The sequence below is a fragment of the Protomyctophum parallelum genome (genome assembly GCF_964188405.1).
Source record: "Protomyctophum parallelum genome assembly, chromosome: 2".
NCBI classification, from domain to species: Eukaryota; Metazoa; Chordata; class Actinopteri; order Myctophiformes; family Myctophidae; genus Protomyctophum; species Protomyctophum parallelum.
Genome location: NC_139699.1, coordinates 1,529,422 through 1,550,317, shown reverse-complemented (window position 1 = coordinate 1,550,317; position 20,896 = coordinate 1,529,422). Strand labels below are relative to the sequence as shown.

Genomic DNA, 20,896 nt, shown 5'->3' with positions numbered 1-20,896 from the left:
AAGACTAAATATATTGACAATTTCGTCAACACAAACTAGACTAAAATCTTATGAAGGGACTAGTGGACAAGACATCCAGTATGAGTCAATTTACACTTGGTTGCATGCTGAAATTAGCCGATCTACAAGCTCACAACGTGAACTTGTAGATCGGCTATTTTCAGCAAGTGTAAAATCTGTCATCTCGATGGCATCAAGGCCCGCCGAAATACATTTCAGTCGACTAAATCAACTGTAGATTTAGTCAACTAAAATCTTGTGATATTTAGTTGACTAAAACTAGACTAACACTAAAACATTCCAGGTGACTAAAATGTGACTAAAACTACCGTAACTGAAAACTATTCCAGAGACTATGACTACAATTAAATAAATCTAAATTCCCTGTAAAAAACAACACTGATTAAAATGAAACTAAAAACGCCTGGGTTTTCCAAGGCTAAAATTAAACTGATTGACCTGAATAAACTGTAATTGTGTCCAATCTGCATGGTAGAGCATGTTAATACAATATCATATACATATGCTCTTCTATTGAAACATTTAGATTGTGTGCCCTACACACATTTTTAACTGATGATCCAGATTGAATTTATCCCCTGAGCAAGCAGGCTGGCTCTATTAAGCTCAATGGTAATACATACATAAATAAATCAGCACACCAGGTTACGTATAGAGCAGCTTTGTGTGCTTTATATTAGGGCTGTCAATCGATTAAAATATTTAATCTGATTAATCGCATAATTGTCCATAGTTAACTGTGATTAATCGCAAATTAATCGCATATTTTTTATCCGTTCTAAATATACCTTAAATCAGTGGTTTTCAAGATTTTTCTTATCAAGGCCCATTATTTATTCTGCATTTGAGCCACGGAACCACCATTTGATGACATTTAGCCTTCCAGACCCAAACTAAAGAACTGTATTGATGTTGGCCAATGGTACCATTACGAGAGATAACAGGCCATGTTGATCAAAATAACATGTTTTCTAAGTTTTCTAATTGTGTAGACTTAAATTAACTTAAGTAATACAGCTGTTTAACAATTATTCAACTCTTCAGTGTAAAATTGCCATGCGTCTCTCAACCATTCTGTCAAACTTCACAGTGCGTTAATCGCGCATCAAAAAGAATAGTGCCGTTAAAAGGATTGTGAGTTAACTAGTTAATAGTGCGTTAACTTTGACAGCCCTACTTTATATACATGTGTTGTTGTGTGTCACACCTTTGTGTATGTCGTCTGTCCGGTGGAAACCTCATCACGGTATGTCCAAATCCGTTACATTTCTGGGTTCAAATACATTTAAATAAAAGCTAAAGTAGCAGTTCTACAAGCTCAACATGCGTCGCTTCGTTCGCACCACGTTTCAAGCTTGCAAATATGCTACTTTTGATACCGTACTTTTGTGTGACACTGTTGTATGATCAAGTAGGGCATTATTAAAAATAAATAAATAATAATAATAATAATAATAAAATATGGACATGAGGTTATTGCCCGATAGCAACGATATGTATAATGGTAAAAGTGTGTAAAAATGTGTTTAAGAATACATGAACAAATGCACTAACGTTTATATCATCTCTGTTGCGCAGAGACCTTGTACAGGCATGTTCAAAATAGTCACTTTTCAGAAAAGGGAAAACATTTGCTGTAGTCACAAGCTCTTCATATTTTTCATGCATTACATATTTCTAAAACCCGCAGACATAACTCAACCTGGCAGTAGATGTTAGGTCAGGTCGTCACCTGACCAAAAAGAGGTAAATAGCAGATCTACAAGCTCACAACATGTCGCCTTGTAGACATGTTATTAGAACGGGCAAACAAAATAAAAAAATAAAAAAGGTTGAAATATGGAGATACAAGGCTTCTTGCCTTGATATTCATCTAAACACATACGTTTTACTTTTAAATAAACATCTACACTCTCTCTTGTCATGCCTGGTATAACGTGTAGTGAGATTGCAGTAGCAAAAGTATAGTTTTGCATTCAGATGCATTAACAATTTAGGGAATTAATTCAGATTAAAAACTACAGCAGATTTAAACCATGGCAGGCTATAAACAACAGAGCTGCGGCTAATCAAGTTAATAATGGTTGTGTTAGTTGTGTGAGTTATGGCTTATGGGTGTACAAATGTGCAAGCATTAGTCAACGGTATTAGTTACTGTACATTGGGTCACACAAAACTAACACAGTATTCATGTGATCGTCTGCAGCTGTGTTGCTTACATCACAATGTAGTTATAATGTCTGTATTATGCAGCCTGCCATGTTTTACCCATCTGTAGTTTTTAACCTGAACTGGAGAACAAAAGTGAGACACAATCCATGTTACTTACGTGTACACAATACAAAATACTATAGTTTTGCATTTTTCATTCGTTTTTATTTGTGTTTTGTTGTGACCCTTTGGTTTTAAATTTCAGCATAGTTTTGATTAGTTTTTAAAGCAGATAAAGAGGTTTAGTTTTAGTGTCGTTTTTGTTAGTTCAGCTTGTTTTATGGAGTAGTCAGAGGTGGGATTCAGAAGAAGTTCAGAAGAATAGTGAAAAGGGCATTTTCAGTTAGTTATCGTTTATTTCAGTTAACTAACTGTATTATTATTATTATTATTATTATTATTATTATTATTATTATTATTTGTATGGATTTTTTTGTTTAGTTTTATTTTTGACTATAATCACCTTGATCTATAGTTAATCTACAGCTTAAAGGTATATTCAGTGATTTCACTTAATTCAAATATCACTTATTTTTTTGTTTTGTTGTGATAGTCCTCCCTACTATAGAGTGTGCTGGCCATATAAGGAGTTCCTCCCTGTCCCCAGTTAACCCCTGGGGGTCAAAAAACCTTAGGTTTCGTTTTTGACTCTCTATCCTGATTGGACGAAAGGCTGGGTCCCCACAGCCAAAAACGAAACCTAAGGTTTTTTGAGTGAAATCACTGAATATACCTTTAACTGTAGATACTGGAGGTTCTATTGCCATCCGCAGCCACAGACACACAATGACGCATTTCATAGTGAGACATACTGACCCACATACATGTCCAGTGAATGGGTTCTGGTGTGTGCCAATTAAACCCACATGAAGTCCTGACCAACTCAAACAATCTCACTGAAACATCACATCCATGGATTCTACATACAGTGCATGGCTCAATCGTCGCTGTCGGGCAGAAACCTTGGACCTCCATATTCCTTCTAATAAATAAATGCCCTATTTTAAACTCAGAGTAGCTGAAATAGCAGATCCATATGCTCACAACAAGCAGATGCAATGCGAATGTGCGATGTGCTATTTTTTAAACATTTATATTTAGTTTGCCATGACATGACAATGACAATGACACAAAATAGGTTGAAAGTGTTTTAAGTCTGTCTACAGGGTTATATTTACTAAATAATAATCAATGTAGGATCCAATGGAACGCAGGTTCTTTTTTGCCCCATTCCCTGAAATATAACTGTTCTGGACATGACAAAGTTTCAACACCGACAGCGATGATAATGTTTGAATTCCCTTTTTGCCTTTTTTACCGTTTGTTTACTGTGTCCAATGGAGAGGTGTGCCTCTTCCCCCTCTTCCCAGTAGAGCACCAACCTGCACCGCTCTCACCTGAGCACCTTCTCTCCCTACCTACCTACCTACCTACCTACTGTACCTACCTACCTACCTACCTACCTACCTACCTACCTACCTACCTACCTACCTACCTACCTACCTACCTACCTACCTACCTACCTACCTACCTACCTACTGTACCAACCTACCTACGTACCTACTGTACCAACCTACCTACCCCGACCCTGAACATCATGGCTGGGCTGGTGCGCCGTTTCCCATAATGCTTTGTCTTCACTTGACCCATCAGACTGTGGCTGTCCCGGCGGCCAGGGCCCCAGCGCAGATTACCACCAGGCAGCTGATTGAATTGTTTTTCTCATCCCAGGCGGGCGGCCACTGCAAGAACATCCCTACCTTGGAGTACGGCTTCTTAGTGCAGGTAAGGAAAAGAGACGGGTGTCTGTCCACGCCTCACGTCTACTAACACTTCCCCATTCACTTGGGAGAATCTGTCGTTCTCGTCGGCCTTCTTTCGACAGACACCTGCCGTGCGAGTATAAAACAGCCTAAAAGGCATTTTTAAGGATCGGGCCGTGCAGTGCACTTTTTGGCAAAGCAGCCAGCTTTTATGCTGCGGTTCGTCGATAGTCCCTTTCCGACCACGGTGGGAAATGATGAAACCGTGATAGACACTTCAGAATCAATTACTATCTGACCATCAGCGGCGGCACAGACAGGATGCGTTACTTTAAAGAGAAAGATGCTGTAATAGATTTCCCCACACTGATGTGTGACTGAGAGAGAGTGGGATATGGTTTATCTGATGAGTGAATAGGAAACTGTCTGAAGTAATTCAAGGGTCATTGTATAACTTGTGTGGGGTTTGGAACATCAATGTGAAGAGGAAACCATTGTGATGGTTGTCTCTTTCTGTCTACACTACAGTATATTGCCTGAAATCGCGACACACTGTGTTGCTTCAATAGCACCTAGTTATGTTTCTGATACCAAACCCGTAACATTGCCTGTGATACCACAGAGACTGAAATAAGTGAAGGTCAACCCTCGTAAAAGTTCATATTGGACAAGCCAGTTATTCGGTTCACCAGTGAGGCCTAGGCCCCACTGGTGAACGGCGAGTGACGAGTGTATTGTATTTGGGACCCCAAATAATTGGCAAAACTAAAATATTTTACTGAACAGAATATGCAATCTTGTCTGTTCATTCACTTGTGTCATTACTTCCAATTTCACTTGTTTAATCTGTATCCTGACTGAGTTATCCATCCTAAAATTGGCATCCGGACCTGAAAATGTATCTGAGCTGGAGAGACATGGAGACTCCTGTTACTGAACAAACACTCTATAGGAGACTCCTGTTACTGAACAAACACTCTATAGCAATGAGTAGTACTGTCAGAATATAGAGCTATTAAACCAGGGAAAACACTTACCCTACCTTTAACCCATTCAAACCGGGAAAGTATAATTATGTGTCATTTTAGATCGTCTCTTTCGGGTGGAAACCTCATATGTCCAAAACTATTACTTTTACAGGATTCAAATTCAAAAGCTTCATTGTGTGACGGTGTAGTATGATCAATAGCGCATTACGTTATATAAAAAAAAAAGAGGTTAAAAGAGGTTTCTGCCCGACAGCAACGATATATTATAGCAACATAAGTATTTTGAGAAAACTGTTACAGAATACATTTGTAGAATTGGCCTGAGGTCTAAATGGGTTGAGCCAATGTTGTTGTCTCCTGTAACAACAGATCATGAAGTACTCGGAGCAGAGGATTCCCACGCTCAACGAGTACTGTGTGGTCTGTGACGAGCAGCACGTCTTCCAGAACGGCTCCATGCTAAAGGTATTAGTGACAGAAGAACTAGACGTTCATTATGAACGGCTCTATGCTAAAGGTATTAGTGAAAGAAGAACTAGAAGTTCATTATGAAGCTATATTATCTCTATGCTAAAGGTATTAGTGAAAGAAGAACTAGACGTTCATTATGAAGCTATATTATCTCTATGCTAAAGGTATTAGTGAAAGAAGAACTAGACGTTCATTATGAAGCTATATTGAAACATCAATGTGTTTGTTTACATTTGCTGGTGCCTTTAGCAGCCCTGGATTAATGCAAATACAAATGATACAGTATTTCCTAAGCAGTGGCGTGCACAGACATTTAGAGGGGCAGGTGCTCAAGTGAAAAAAGGGCACCTTGTGCAGCGCATTTTGGGGCGGGAACCCATTTTGGTGCATTAGCTATTGAAAAATAACAGATCTACAAGCGCGCGCTACGAGCTTGTAGGTCTGCTATTTTTTTTTAATCGAAGATTTGATCAATGTCACCATGGTCCACACACTACAATTTTTTTCTTTTTTAAGAGCACATTGCCAAAAGGGCAGGGGGTGCTCTAGCACCCCCTAGTGTCTATCTGTGCACGCCACTATTCCTAAGTGTGTGCGTGCGTGCGTGCGTGCGTGCGTGCGTGCGTGCGTGCGTGCGTGCGTGCGTGCGTGCGTGCGTGCGTGCGTGCGTGCTGTTTATTTGCAGTACATCATATTATCTGTGTATAACTCCATGGGGTCTTTGTGTGAATGTGTGTGCGCAGCCTGCCGTGTGTACCAGGGAGTTGTGCGTCTTCTCCTTCTACACTCTGGGTGTGATGTCAGGAGCAGCTGAGGAGGTGGCGACTGGAGCAGAGGTAACAGAAAAACCTAACTTTTGACATAATGATATATACTGTACATATTGAAACATAGTTTAAATAAAATAAACTCCTCTGAGCCAAAACGTTGAAGGACCCTGTTATAGCGCATACAGTATATCTAAATGACGGAGCGGTTAAAAGTATTTTTTTGTTGAATTATTCATGACAAAGTTGTACAGTATGTATGTCCATAACATAAACAAGCAGCACACTAGCAAACAATTCACTTTGTTTCAATCATCATTCAATCATTATTATTTTTCACAATTATATTACCTGATCATCTTCTTCTTAAATACCCTAGTTTGAAACTCTAGTCTATACCGTCATATGCATACATCTGTCGCGAAAAGTATCAAAACATTAGAAAGTAGGCTAGCCGGCGTTGTATCACATTGTGAAAATATAATAATAAATCAATAATAATAACAAATAACAATAATTAAATGATTGAAAGAAAGAAGGGGCTCCATCTTATGCCATGCTTTATCCTCAAGTAATCCTTTCTGTGAATTACGCATTTAGGAGCTTCCACTGTGCGTAAACGTTATCTTGCGGCCACACAACCCACTATTCATTTTGCCAACTCCTGTATTTGCGGGTGGAGGTGTGTCTGCAGGCGTGTCGATGCGCTTTCCCTATATTTGCTATCTTATGCTCACAGGTTTAGGACAACGGAAAGTGCCTCCTCAAACCACCCATTCTGACCTGAGATCAGATTCATACGAGGTTTCCGCCGGACACACACTGGTCTGATGAACCCATTCTGACCTGACATCAGATTCTAAAAATGTCAGTCGCTCTTCGATTTTTCAAAAATAGCAGACCTACAAGCTCGTATCGCGCCACTCGGTGGCGCGATATGAGCTTGTAGATCTGCTATTTTTAAATAGCTAAAGCATAACATGATGCTGACACCAAAATGGGTGCCCGGTCAGAATGGGTTAATGCGAATTCTGTTTGATAAAAGAATGCGCTCCTTTTTACTATAATTATTGTGTTTAATTGTCTAGTTAAAGACGTTATTAGATTTGCACGAGTGAGGCTGTGTTGGAGCTACTGGACACAAAACAACCCGGCCTCTGTATCAAATATAAATATGCTATATTTCAAGGCAGCAAGGTGTGTCGCTCTTCTATGGCCATGGGCCATAGTATTGTCATAGCTGGCTCATGCTATGACAAACATCAGGAGCAGGAGACAGTCGAAAGTTGTGTTTATTAAATAATAGGCCTATACAAAGGAACTAAAGAAGAACTGCAGTACTGAACATAACGAATACTATGGGGTGTGTAGTCAGTAAGTCAGTGGTGTAGGGGTGGTGTATGGATGTGTGATACATGGTGTGGTGCATGTGTGGATGGAAAGGATAATCAAACATCAATGATATGAGGCATGGAGGCTAAAGCAGGGAGTGGAGGCAGCAGGTCTGCCTCCTCTGGATCTCTCAGCTCAAATGGCAGGAGCATTGTATTTATAGCCTCTGGGAGACACCGGGCCCAGGTGCTCTCCCATTAGCCATCAGGCCAATGCCCCACCCAGGCTCACCTATAGGATGAAAGTTAGGCAGGCACATCCACTACTCATATGTGTGGGGCATCACAGTATACATCACTGGGCATACTGTTAAATGGATAATGGATCTCTTAAAGGCAATGGCAGGTGCCACTGTGATTAGTTTAATCATTGTAACGCCCAAACCACACCTATGCATAATGTAAGGGGTAATGGAGGTGTTTTAGGGACTGTGGCACAAGATAACACATTTTACGGGGCCACACCTCTCACACAATACTAAATCCCCAAATTAAGGAAAAAGGGCCCCTGCCGCAAGATGGAGCCCTTAGTGTATTGTCTGTGCATACTTTTACTTTGTCATGAGTAATTTAACAAAAAATACTACTTAAACAGTGTTGCCGGGCGGGTCTCCGTCATTTAGATATATGCTGTTATAGCGCCACCATGAGGCCAATTTGAACAATTTGGGGTAGCTCTATAGGTTCTTCCTACTTCCTGGGAACTAATGTGCAAGCTTTCATGCCGATCTGTCATATGTGTACACACAAATTGGTATACAATAAAATCTCTATAATCAACATAGTTAGTTCCTGCGAGAGTGAGGTCTAGCCAACACCAACTCGGGATTCCTGGATCACTGCCCTCCACAATTTCCTATCCAACATCAGGTTCTTGAGCTCTTCAGTGTTGTCAGCCAAGTGTCGCGCCGCAGCACGCCTACATAGGTGGTACGCTTCTTTCCCCTCCTGGCTTTGCCCTGGGTTGGCTCCCTTAGGGTCAATTTAATTGCCTCAAGTTCTGGGTGCCTGACGCAGTGCCCTGCCAAGCCTCATCCTTCTCTCTCTGACTTAGTCCGTGACCCGTAGTAGGTCCCCATAGAGGTCAACATTTCTGATGCGGTCAGTCCATGCACGGTATGAGGAGAGTGTGGAAATCAGATATGGGAGAAGACCTGTTCATATTGGTTAATATTGGCATCTAAAGTTTGCAGGAGTGGCTTGGCTTGTTTGCCGAAACTTTGCATGCACATTCCCACTAGGCCGAGGAACACATCCTTTTTCCTTTTTTCCTTTCCTTTTTTGCTAAAAAAAAATGTACTCCACATTACACACACACATTATCTCTATAGTCATGTGATCAAGACAGATCTGTCCGATTTCTCATATTCCATCCTGAGTGGCGAATTTCGAACATTGCTGCCCTACAATAACCTACCTGACCTGGAGGAGACCTGTGCTCTACAGGGTTCTTCTTTTGACAGTATAACTTATATACATAATAAGAATACTATGGCACAGAACTATTAAAAAAAAAAGAGAAGCTGAGAAGCAAAAGGAGACATGTGACCCAGTGTTGTGTTCATGTTTGGGCCTCAGGGGCCTTCATCAGGTATCAATACCTGACGAATACCGGACGAAGGCCCCTGAGGCCCAAACGTTGTATTTCTTTCAGTTCTGCTTTTAAAACGGTGTGTGGATCTCCTCTTTCCTTTCCATGTTTATGCATATACTGTATACCATATACCATATAATTTATGGTAGCAAGGCTGGATGGCATCTCTAATAAGATGCAGGGACACTGAAATTAAAGAGTCAATAAAATGTATAATATGTCAACATAGACTGAGTAATAAAGTTTTATAGAAATCACTGGAGACTTGGCTATAGCTCCAGCAGACAGAGTATGTCCAACCAGATGACGGTATATGTTAATTTGACAGTGGACCCTGCAGGGTATTTTGCAAAAATGCCATAAAAGGATCTTTAACCCATTCTGACCGGGCACCCATTTTGGTGTCAGCATCATGTCATGCTTTAGCTATTTAAAAATAGCAGATCTACAAGCTCATATCGCGCCACCGAGTGGCGCGATACGAGCTTGTAGGTCTGCTATTTTTGAAAAATCGAAGAACGACTGACGTAGAAACATAGCTTTTTCAGAAAACTGTCATTTTCAAACAGACATTTTTAGAATCTGATCTCAGGTCAGAATGGGATAAATCATCTGCTGCTGCTCTGGCTCTTCTCCAGGTGGTGGACCTGCTGGTGGCCATGTGCCGAGCTGCTCTGGAGTCTCCCCGTAAAAGCATCATCTTTGAGCCGTACCCTTCGGTAGTGGACCCCAACGACCCCAAGACCCTGGCCTTCAACCCAAAGGTGACAGCCCTCCCTAACCGTCCTGTGACATCCAATATAATGTTCTTGAAATTATTACTGCCTGTAACATAAAGGTGTGTTATCACTTATCAGCGAATGTTTTAGCTTACAGAATACTTAAATACAGTCGGTTACAAATAAGCAACATTTATCGTAAAGATAAATGGACACTGACATCCAGGTAACTTTTTAATTGTTAAGTGTAAATAATAAAAATCATAGTAATATTTCAACTACCGGTATAACCTCTATTTCTGAAATCATATTTTTTCAGGCATTTAAATGTTTTTGTTGTTTTCTTGTCTTCTTTCACCCCTTTGTCATTTGACCCCTCTTGGCTCCATGCACACAGAAGAAGAATTATGAGAGACTGCAGAAAGCCTTAGACAGTGTCATGTCCATCCGCGAGATGACCCAGGTAGGCATAATGGGTTAATGGAAGCAAAGGTGAATTCATTTAAGCTTTTTCTCATTTGCAAATGAAATCGATACAGTAAGAGTAAACAAACGATTCTAAATCAATCTTATTTTAAATTAAAGTTATTTTGAAGTCAGTCTGAGAGAAACTCTAGTCTAATCATAGCTCTGGTCCATAGTATTAGAAAGACGTCTCCTTAACGCTATGGGACTTTCAAGCCTCATATACAAAGACGGTTTTGTGGAGTTGAAAGCCTACTTTCCGTAGTGGACACAGTCTGAGCCCCACATGTATAATACCGGTATGCACTTTTTGGCCAGAAAAGAAAATATTTTCACCAGAAGAAAGAAATATGTTTTATTTACTCCACTATGCCCTCTACAGATCAGGTCAATAGAAAAATCCCATTTAATTGACCAGATATTTCCTTCCAGTGAAATATGTTTTTATCTGGCCAAAATGTGGATTTTAGCATGAGGTGGGCGGCTCCGAGTGTTCCCACCAAGGAAAGTAGGCTTTCACCTCCTCTAAACCGTCTTTGTTTTGGTGAGTAGGCTTTCACCTCCTCTAAACCGTCTTTGTTTTGGTGAGTAGGCTTTCACCTCCTCTAAACCGTCTTTGTTTTGGTGAGTAGGCTTTCACCTCCTCTAAACCGTCTTTGTTTTGGTGAGTAGCGAAAGGGATTTTAAATGTTTTACTACAGACGAGAGGCTGGAAAGTAACAGCGTTAAGGAGAACTCCTAACGCTGTGCACCAGAGCAAGTCTAATAACGGCCCCGTTGTTGAGGAAAACTAAACTACATCAAAGGTAATCATAATGTGACTACCTTATAATCTAATCTTCTATCTATCAAGACTCTGTACGTATACTGTATGTACGTACGTGTGTACGTCTGTAAAAATCCACGTAACCGGAGAACTGTTCGCCCCACCAACTTCAAATTGGACACACACGTTCCAAACGCCCACAGGGTGTGGAGTCCGTCGGAGAGACAGATGGGCTCTCCATCTGATCACCCCTATATCTCCATATATGGAGCTGGCCTGTTCTGACATGATTCTGACATCTGCATCTCCAGATGTGGGCATGCCTGACAAAGAACTCATACAAGGGACACAGGCCAGTGCCTAAGCCTAACGGGCCCAAATTAGCCAATTGATCACACCTGATCACCTTAGGCCAGTGCCCAACGGGCTGCTATTTTTGAAAAATGGAAGAACGACTGACATAGAAACATAGCTTTTTCAGAAAACTGTCAGGATGTCGAAGACATTTTTAGAATCTGATCTCAGGTCAGAATGGGTGAAGGAGGTGGAGGTACATTGTTGAATTGTGTGGTTAAAGGTATATTCAGTGATTTCACTTAATACAAATATCACTTATTTTTTTGTTTTGTTGTGATAATCCTCCCTACTATAGAGTGTGCTGGCCATATAAGGAGTTCCTCCCTGTCCCCAGTTAACCCCTGGGGGTCAAAAAAACGTAGGTTTCGTTTTTGGCTCTCTATCCTGATTGGACGAAAGGCTGGTCCCACAGCCAAAAACGAAACCTAAGGTTTTTTGAGTGAAATCACTGAATATACCTTTAAGTAGGTTTAGAGTGAGTATTGATACGTCATTGCTCCCAGTCAGATCTAAGCGGATGGAGTGACTTGTATGTCTGTGTGCCTTTCATTGCAGGGTTCCTATTTGGAGATCAAGAAACAGATGGACAAGCTGGATCCTCTGGCACACCCATTACTACAGTGGTGAGTGGACAGCATGTATAAAAGCCATTAAGACCTGAGGAGGCCCAACAGTTTCCTGAAAAACACATGTTGCTACTAAGTGGTAAAAATGTAATGCATTTGGCCGCTGACCCCATGTAAAAAACATTTTGTTCCAGGGACTTGAGCTAAAAAAAATTATTAATGAAATTGTTAATTAATAAAAAATCACATCCGTATCCTCACTTTTTTACTGTACGTACCGTACTTTGCTCAGTCAATCAAATCATCACTATGGGGTGCTCAGCCAATGAAATCATCGCTATAGATTAGACTGCGACGCTCTATGGGGTACACACAAACAGACAAAACTGGGCATAGGAGGGGCTAACGCCCCTCAAAAATCGACAGGCTCATAGTGACGTATTGTGAACTTGTATATCTGCTCTTGTTGAATAGCCAATGCTAAAATCTGAAATGACACAGATAAGATGCCTTCCCAGTTTTAGTGGGTTAAAGGACAACTTTAGTTTTTTTCAACCAAGGTTGTTTTAGGTTGTAGAAAGTAAAAGATGAGTGTTAATTCTTTTTTTCATTTGCTGCTTTCTTTCGTTTTAGGGATTTTAGCAGTTTTTGACAGGGTTGCATTCGAGCATGGGGCTAAATATGTATTTTAATATTTTTTACAAGATTTTATAGCGATTTCATTTTGTATTATTTATTATAGTATTATACTAGATTATTTACTAGACCCCAAGAAATTACATCTGGCCACAAAAGATCACGGGATCTACTGGATGTGAAGGTAAAGGTATACTAGCAGGGATGCCATGCTGTGAGTTGTAGGCTCAATATGTCAGTTTGACACATTCAGTAGATCCCGTGATCTTTCACTCTGTACTTGGCCTGCTCTTGTTTCCCTCTACACCAAACCTGGCGTTGTGTGCTTGTAGATCCGCTATTTGGGGGTAAAGTTCTCCTCATAGTAGGGTGCTGACCCCCTAGGGGTCCCAGACCCCCTGTTGAAGACCCCCTGCGCAACACCAAACATCTTCACTGAAAAGCGAAAGCAAGTTCTTTACAAGCACACAATGCGTCACAAGACTCACAACACGACACGTTGTGAGCTTGCCTTGAACATCTGCTATGTTCACCTAATGTTCACTCCAGAGGTCCTTGAGCTCCGGGGCTTCCATCTGGTCCCTAGCTAAATGATGGGGAGTTGGTAACCAATATGTGTTTGATTGATTGATTGAAATGTTTATTAACAGTTTGCAGAATTACAGTACAATTCAAGCACAAACTCAATACAAAGACTGTTAACTGTGAGTGGACGACGCAATTAAGCATTACACTTGTTTACAACAGGGTCCACATTGTTCAATTCATCAAAACATTTAGAGACATACAAATAGACACTTCTATGTAGCTAAAGAACAGAACAGGAATTCATCATATAGGAAGCAAAAAGGGAAAAGATACATATACAGTGAGGGGAAAGGGGGGGGGGGATGGGGTGAGGGGGATTCAGATTTTACAGAGGCCAGTTTCTAATTGCAGCCGTCCGTAGGTGCCCTTTGAGAGCGGTTTTGAAGGAGTCAAGGGATTCACATGTCTTAATGACTGTTGGTAGGGCGTTCCACATTTTGGTGGCATAGGAGCGAAAATAATTTAGTCCGTTGTTTGTGCCGAATCTGGGTTGTACATGGTTTGTTGCACTCCCTCTGGTGTTGTGGGTGTGGACTTCGTTTACATTAAGGAAGTATTTAGACATGCTGTAGTCTGTCGTCGACCCTAAGCCTGTCAAAGTGGGCAGGGGTGAGGTGGGTTCGGGGGGTGAGGCCAAGTAGGAGCCTGACCAGTTTGTTTTGGGAGGTCTGGAGCCTTGTTTTAAGGGCCTTTGAGGTGCTGTGGTACCAAGAGGTGGATGCATAGTCAAAGAAACCTTGTACGAGGGCTCCTGTTAAGGTCTTCAAGGTGTTTTTGTTGACCAGTGAGTGAGTGTTGTTAAACATCTGCATTCATTCATTTACTACAAGAAGTCTACACAGTTAGAGAAAGTAAAATAAATAATCGTTATTTTGATCAACATTTGCCTGTTGTCTCTCCTATGGTAACACATCAATACAGCATGAAATTGTGAACAAAATCTTATTCAACAATAACAAAATATTCTTTAGTTTTGGTCTGCCAGGCAAAATCTTCAATCAAATCAAATCAAATAGTGGTCCATGACTCAGATGTCGAATAAATATTGGGTCTTGATATGAATAGGGCTGTTTTACCGAGATTATAGGGGTGCTTGTGTTTCAAATGGTCAGGGGGGAGTCGGGGGACAGACATTGTCAGGTTCATTGAAACTGAGTGTTCTCTTCTGTCTTTCCACAGGATCATATCCAGTAACAGGTCCCATATTGTCAAGCTGCCTCTGAGCAGGGTAGGAGGAATCACATACACAATCACACACTTTCTGCTCTCCAACTCTGTTCTAGATAGAACACTGCGCATTCTCTCTCTCTCTCTCTCTCTCTCTCTCTCTCTCTGACTATCTCCATCTTTTCTTTCTCCATGTATCATGCCTGTATTCCACCTTCTTCATGCCTCCCTTTTATACTGTACTTCTTTCTCTGTCTTTTTTTAACTCTCCCTCTCCGCCTGCCTCCTCTCTCTATCTGCATCTCTCCCTTACTTTCACTTTGTCCCTGTGCATCTCTCTCTCTCTCTCTCTCTCTCTCTCTCTCTCTCTCTCTCTCTCTCTCTCTCTCTCTCTCTCTCTCTCTCTCTCTCTCTCTCTCTCTCTCTCTCTCTCTCTCTCTCTCTACCCCCCCCCCCCCCCGCCCTCTGGCCCACTCTGACAGCAACTGAAGTTCATGCACACTTCTCACCAGTTCCTGCTCCTGAGCAGCCCTCCAGCCAAGGAGGCTCGCTTTCGTACTGCCAAGAAACTCTATGGCAGCACCTTCGCCTTCCAGTGAGTTGGACTCTGCTCTTCCCCCAGACATGTCAAATATTGAACGGACTGCTCTCATACCGTCCATCACTACTAGAATTAGAATGAAAACAGACTTATTGTTATTTCCACCTTTGGCGCAAAGATGGCCGCGGGGCTTTTGACATCAAGTGTGAGAGATGTCATTTTAGCCACGTGAGCCCTACTGTCTCTATTTTATTGATACATTAATTTGGGAGGGACAGTACATCAATGGACACCACATATGCAATGCAATGCAAATGCGCCGGATTTAGCAAGAATGCTAATTTCCATCCGTAGTCACTCCCCATACAAAATACCATCAACATTACAAAATGAGCACATAAAAAACATTACAAATAAAAAGGGTAGAAAATAACTACAGTAAAAAGGCCTAGTTTTGACCTAAAATACCAGAGACTCAGGACAACTAAAAGAACCTACATTTAAACCTATTTAAACATGACTGTCCATGATCCATCATTAAAAGATGTAAAGGATGGACACTCTCTTATGTTAGTGGGTCGATTGTTTCAAATTGCGCTTCCTTGAACCGCAAAGTGCAATTTTGTGCAAATATGTCTGCATGTGCTTCTAGAGTCTAGAGTCTAGAGTCTAGAGTCTAGACGGCACCTCACCGTTCCCTCCTGGTGACGGCCCTTGTACTGACGCCCGTGTCAGGCTTCCGTTTCCCTCCTTGGGAGGCAGATATAAACCATGTTAAGTTTTAATGTTAAAAAAACACATTTGAAGAGAGTACTGTCTTAACTCCTAATCACCTCTTTGTGAACATCATGCACATAGTCTTTTTTTTTGTGTTTATTTGCACCATGGCATAATAGGGGAACATTGGTCCGAAAGTAGATAGTGAAAATAGCTGATAACAGATGTGGTGTAGAGGGAAAATATAGGAAAAATCAACAAAGTATATATTCTGTAGGGGTTACGTGGTTAAATTAAATCTGTTTAAATTAACACATGATGCAAATATCCAATCAGTATGACTGCCCCAATTATCTCAATCTCAATAGTCTCTCATCCAGAGACAAGTCTCCGTAAGAAAGTTTGTAGGATCTGGTGCTGTGGAAGCAGAGCTGAGGACCTGCATGCACCATCTACTCAGACTCTAACGTAGACCTGGCACACAATGCCATGAAATGTCCGTACAGTGGAATAGAAAAACTCCAGAGGCTTTGAATTGATTGAACCCATCCTCTCTCCAGCATCTGGTCATGATAATGTAGATGGCAAGGCTTGCCCGCAGCAGATTTCCATTCCACCATAACAAAGCAACTGCACATGGCACTGGCCATCTCTCTTGGACGGGCATCACGCCCCGCCGTGCCAGCGCACAGAGCCAGTGATGTCCGTGAGATCGTGTCACAGTAGCAGATGGAGCTCGGATGAACATTTTAGATACACAAAGCCCATCTGGGCGCTGGCGGAGCTCCGCTCGCTTTGAGAGCAACTCCATCCGTCTCCCCATCGTCGATGTTAACGTTAATTGCTATGAATTATTCCTGTTTTTTTTATTTTTTTCATTGTTGGCACAGTCAAATGTGTAAACGTTAAGATGGTTAATGCTAATGGTGCCGCTGCCAATACGCATGTACCTGCTTGCATGCCCCAGCCGCCCGCATCATGTTCTTAGCAGGGGGGCAGCCAGCCAGATATTTCGTGAAGCCTCTTTTGAAATCGGGACTTCCTGAAAGTTCATATAATGGCCTGTTGTGGCGCTGGACTGGACCCAAAAAGCCCCATAGCTCCATAGAGGCCCATGTATTTTGGCCCAACTTCACCTAGACTGTATTACCTTAATAAACATGGTCATGAATACTTTCTGCTTCCAGTCACTAGTTTAAAGTCTCATTTCTAATGTCATAATATTCTTTTTGGAAAATTATGGTCCCATTTATAAAATAAATGACCATAAAGTCGCGTATGTTCTGAGGGGCGTGGCTACCGTTACAGTCTATGATCGGGATCCCCCACCCACTCGAGTCAAAATAAAAACCAACGGAGAAGAAGGGGGGGGGAAGTCCCGCCTCGTTGTCTGGGCCAGCCAATGGCCAGCTGGACCAGAACGGATCAAGAAAGATGGCGACGATTAGAGTGCAAGGAATTTCAGGCTTCATTTTACGTTCATGTTAGACCCGGGGAACGCTTTGTCCATATTTTTTACAGTCTATGGTTCTTAGCCAGTTCGAGGGGAACGCAACAAAGCACTCAAACTGGCTCAGTCCCCCAGGGAAGTGATGTTAATTCAACATGCACTCTCTTTAATGTACTGCAGCTTTGAATAACAGCTGCCCTCATACCGCCCACCAAGCGCACCCTGGTTTATTTTAAGAGACCTTGACAGGAGATTTGATACATCAGCTTGATATATATCAGCTGGGTCCTGTGTTCACGCAACGCGTCCGGTGATAAAAGACGGCAGTGATCTGGGTCTCCGGTTACTCAGAGAGTCTGTTTTGTGAATAATAAATGGTCTAAGTTTAGAGGATGATGTAAGACATGTCTCTAAATATCCTCTGCGTAATGGTGGGAATAGATGACTAGGTTTATTCTGGTTGGCACAGTGTCACTGGCAGTAGACAGAGAATGCTGGCTCAGATAGTCACATTAAGAGAATCAAATTCCAAGGTTTCAGTGGTAAACGTGCAGCATTTAAGTTTTATAATTCAACGCATATTATTGTTTTAATTAAAACATTGTTTCAAAAAAGCTGATAAAAAATAATAATTCCAAATTCAGTTTAAATCCAGAGATATATTTGTTTTAGTGCTGGGTCTCAGTTTTAATGTTCCTCATCTAATTTTACTAAGTATTCTGTTCTGATCTTGATTTTCATAAAAATTCTCTGCGTCTCTCTCTCTGTATGCGCGCGCGTACACACACACACACACACACACACACACACACACAGCGCACGTGGTGAAATGTTTGTGCTGCAGCGTAGATTCTAACACGGTTTTATCAACATTATTCAAGTGAGATGCGCTGGTTACTTGGTTTTATAGATTATTTAACAGCAATATCAGGCTATAGCTACCTATATGTATGACACCTAAATTTACCCATGGAATAAAGGTTATATATTATCATATATCGATGCAGACAGACAGACGGACAGACGGACAGACAGACAGACAGACAGACAGACAGACAGACAGACAGACAGACAGACAGACAGACAGACAGACAGACAGACAGACAGACAGACAGACAGACAGACAGACAGACAGACAGACAGACAGACAGACAGACAGACAGACAGACAGACAGACAGACAGACAGACAGACAGACAGACAGACAGACAGACAGACAGACAGACAGACAGACAGACAGACAGACAGACAGACAGACAGACGGACAGACGGACGGACGGCGATCAAAGTGTTATGTGACATATGTCATTTTTGTCAAGCGACTTTCCCACCAACGCATACATTGCGTTTCAGTCTCAGAAGCTTAGACATTTTTGATTGCACACTGTTTTATTCAATGCTTTACCCGTTTACCGTCTCACTCTGTGTCTAACTCCATGTGTCTTTATCTCTCTCCCTCTCTTTCTGTGCTCCTGCTCCAGTGGTTCCCACATAGAGAACTGGCACTCCGTTCTGAGAAATGGACTAGTCAATGCCTCTTACACCAAACTGCAGGTACATAAAGCCCAGCAGTTGGCTGTAATCAAAGACGCATAATCCCACCTTGGACAGTGCCTGTTCTCACGGGGAGCAGGCCCGCTGTCCAGCTGATCCATTTTGACAGTTAATGGGTGCCAGGCTTTCCTTTTTTATTTTATTACATTTTTTTCATTTTGTCAACTCTGACTCAATTTGGCATTTTTTACTGAGCACACGGCACTCTGGGAAACCCGTCCTGGCCAGTGTCAGCTACTCCCTATGCTTCCTGTACTGACGGCAGTGGACGGCACGCCCCTTCCTGTTGTGGGAAAGAGAGGGAGGGGGCTGTGGTGTTGGCTGGAGGTCAGCGGGTTACCGGTGTGCCGTGTTGGAACCAGAGGGTCAACCACTCAGAGCACTAGCAGTATAGGGTAGGTCCGCTGGCTGAAAGCCTGTACGCTTCTGAAGCAGAGCATGGGTCGCGGTGGTGAGTGGGGAAAAGGCCACTGAATCAAAACATTGCGGTGGTGAGTGAGAATGGCTCCCACTGAAGGTAAGTAACTACCATCTCTCCAGCCCTAATGCAGGTACAGCAAGGCATACTCCACCTTTAGGTGATAATCTATCAAAATGTGATTTTGATATTCAGCGCTTAAAATCACCTTTTTTTTTAGGTGATCGCCCTTTTACCTAAAATGTGATTAGGTTATCACCTAAAAGTGGAGTATGCTTTAATTCCCTTAACATTCTCTAACAATGAGCTATGGAAGACAAACTGCAGCTTCTGGTGATTGTGCTGTTGTTGAGCTATAATAGACTGCAAGCTATAGACAGCTATTAGCAATAACGTCATTATAGGACAACCACAAAAGGTCAGCACTTACGTTCCTAGTCATACAATGATTTTGAGTGTGCAGTTAGACACTTGTTTACATGGTTTAATAGATGAAATTGTCAGCCGTGAGGAGGTCTGGATGGCATTTGTTATGCCCTCCCTGGGTAGATTCTGATCTGCATGGGTGTGTGAGTGCACCATGCACAGTGTGATAGTGTTGTCAGTGAAATTGTCAGTGAAAATTAAATTACATTTTCAGTCACACAAACTTTAGTATGCTACAGTAATTTAATAATTAACCAAACTTTCTAGCACTTAATGTCATGTTGTCTGTATGGTATGGTAAACACCAGTCAAAGTCGTACTGTTATATTAAAGTTATATTGTCAAATGATGTACGTTTTGCTGGATCTGGATGAAAATGACTCTTTGGGGATACATCTGCGTAGCTTGTGAAAATGCAATACTTAAAGAGGTACCCGTTTGCATTCAGAGATCCATCAGTGCGGAGGAGAATATTATTTTGGAAACATTTGTATTTGGGATCTTAAGGATCATGGAACTTTAAAGGCGGCTCCGATCCTCTCGTCTGCCGTGTTTTATTTATGTTCCTCTCTGGTCTTTGATCAGCATTGCTTCTGCTTCTCTGCCTGCTCATTCCCCTTCTCTGTTTCACCTTGAACAATCCCAGGCTCCCAGCCGTTTCCACCATTGTTCTCTTCACAGCGAAACAGATGAATAAATCTGCACACACAAAAAGAAAAACACACACACATACAAAATCCACCCTCTATCTTTCTGCCTGTCTTTCTGCTTTTGATTCCATGCAGACACACCGCCACGTCCTGATCCCCATATTTGCCATATTTCATTCCTAAACTGTTTCTGTTCTTTGTTCTCCATCCAATTTGTCCTCTACCTCCGTCTTCTGTGCGTTTTTGATCACCTCCATTCTTTTGGACCCATCTTGTCTTTCCTACCATGGAAGGGACTCTCCTCGACCTCATCCTCGGTCATCTTCATAATTATCTTCTTCGTGTCATCATTCCTGACCTCATTTCACGTGTCATTATGGGATGTTCCCCACAATGTTTTGTGCACAACAAGCTGAATGCCTTCAAAGCGTTTAGAAACTCAACATAGCTTTCTCTGTGGTGCTTGGCTAGATGCCTTACTGTCCTTGTTGGACTTTTGCGTGCGTGTGTGTGCGTGCTTGTGTGTGCGTGCGTATGCTTGTCTCTGTATTTGTAGATATCAGACCTACATCAAATATCATCATCATCAAATATTTCCACTATAAGTGGAAATCTTCCAAAATGCCCCCCCGCCCAACCCCAAACAAACAGATATAAGGGAGGCATACAG

General features: G+C 41.8%; 1 protein-coding gene across 2 annotated transcripts in view; it reads left to right on the top strand.

Annotated features, from left to right (window-relative positions):
• Positions 1 to 20,896, top strand: part of LOC310853667 (protein mono-ADP-ribosyltransferase PARP6-like) — a gene marked incomplete at its 5' end in the record, with an annotated part of 47,805 nt that overhangs the window by 18,964 nt on the left and 7,945 nt on the right. Inside the window, 9 exons of one of the 2 annotated variants that reach the window (XM_083758062.1) lie at positions 3,886 to 4,017; positions 5,354 to 5,449; positions 6,199 to 6,291; positions 9,846 to 9,971; positions 10,324 to 10,389; positions 12,070 to 12,137; positions 14,484 to 14,532; positions 14,957 to 15,066; positions 18,660 to 18,732. In XM_083758062.1, the coding sequence (XP_083614188.1) occupies positions 3,886 to 4,017; positions 5,354 to 5,449; positions 6,199 to 6,291; positions 9,846 to 9,971; positions 10,324 to 10,389; positions 12,070 to 12,137; positions 14,484 to 14,532; positions 14,957 to 15,066; positions 18,660 to 18,732 (813 nt within the window). Of the gene's footprint in view, positions 1 to 3,885; positions 4,018 to 5,353; positions 5,450 to 6,198; positions 6,292 to 9,845; positions 9,972 to 10,323; positions 10,390 to 12,069; positions 12,138 to 14,483; positions 14,533 to 14,953; positions 15,067 to 18,659; positions 18,733 to 20,896 lie in introns of both variants that reach the window. The other variant, XM_083758061.1, reaches the window with a different exon arrangement.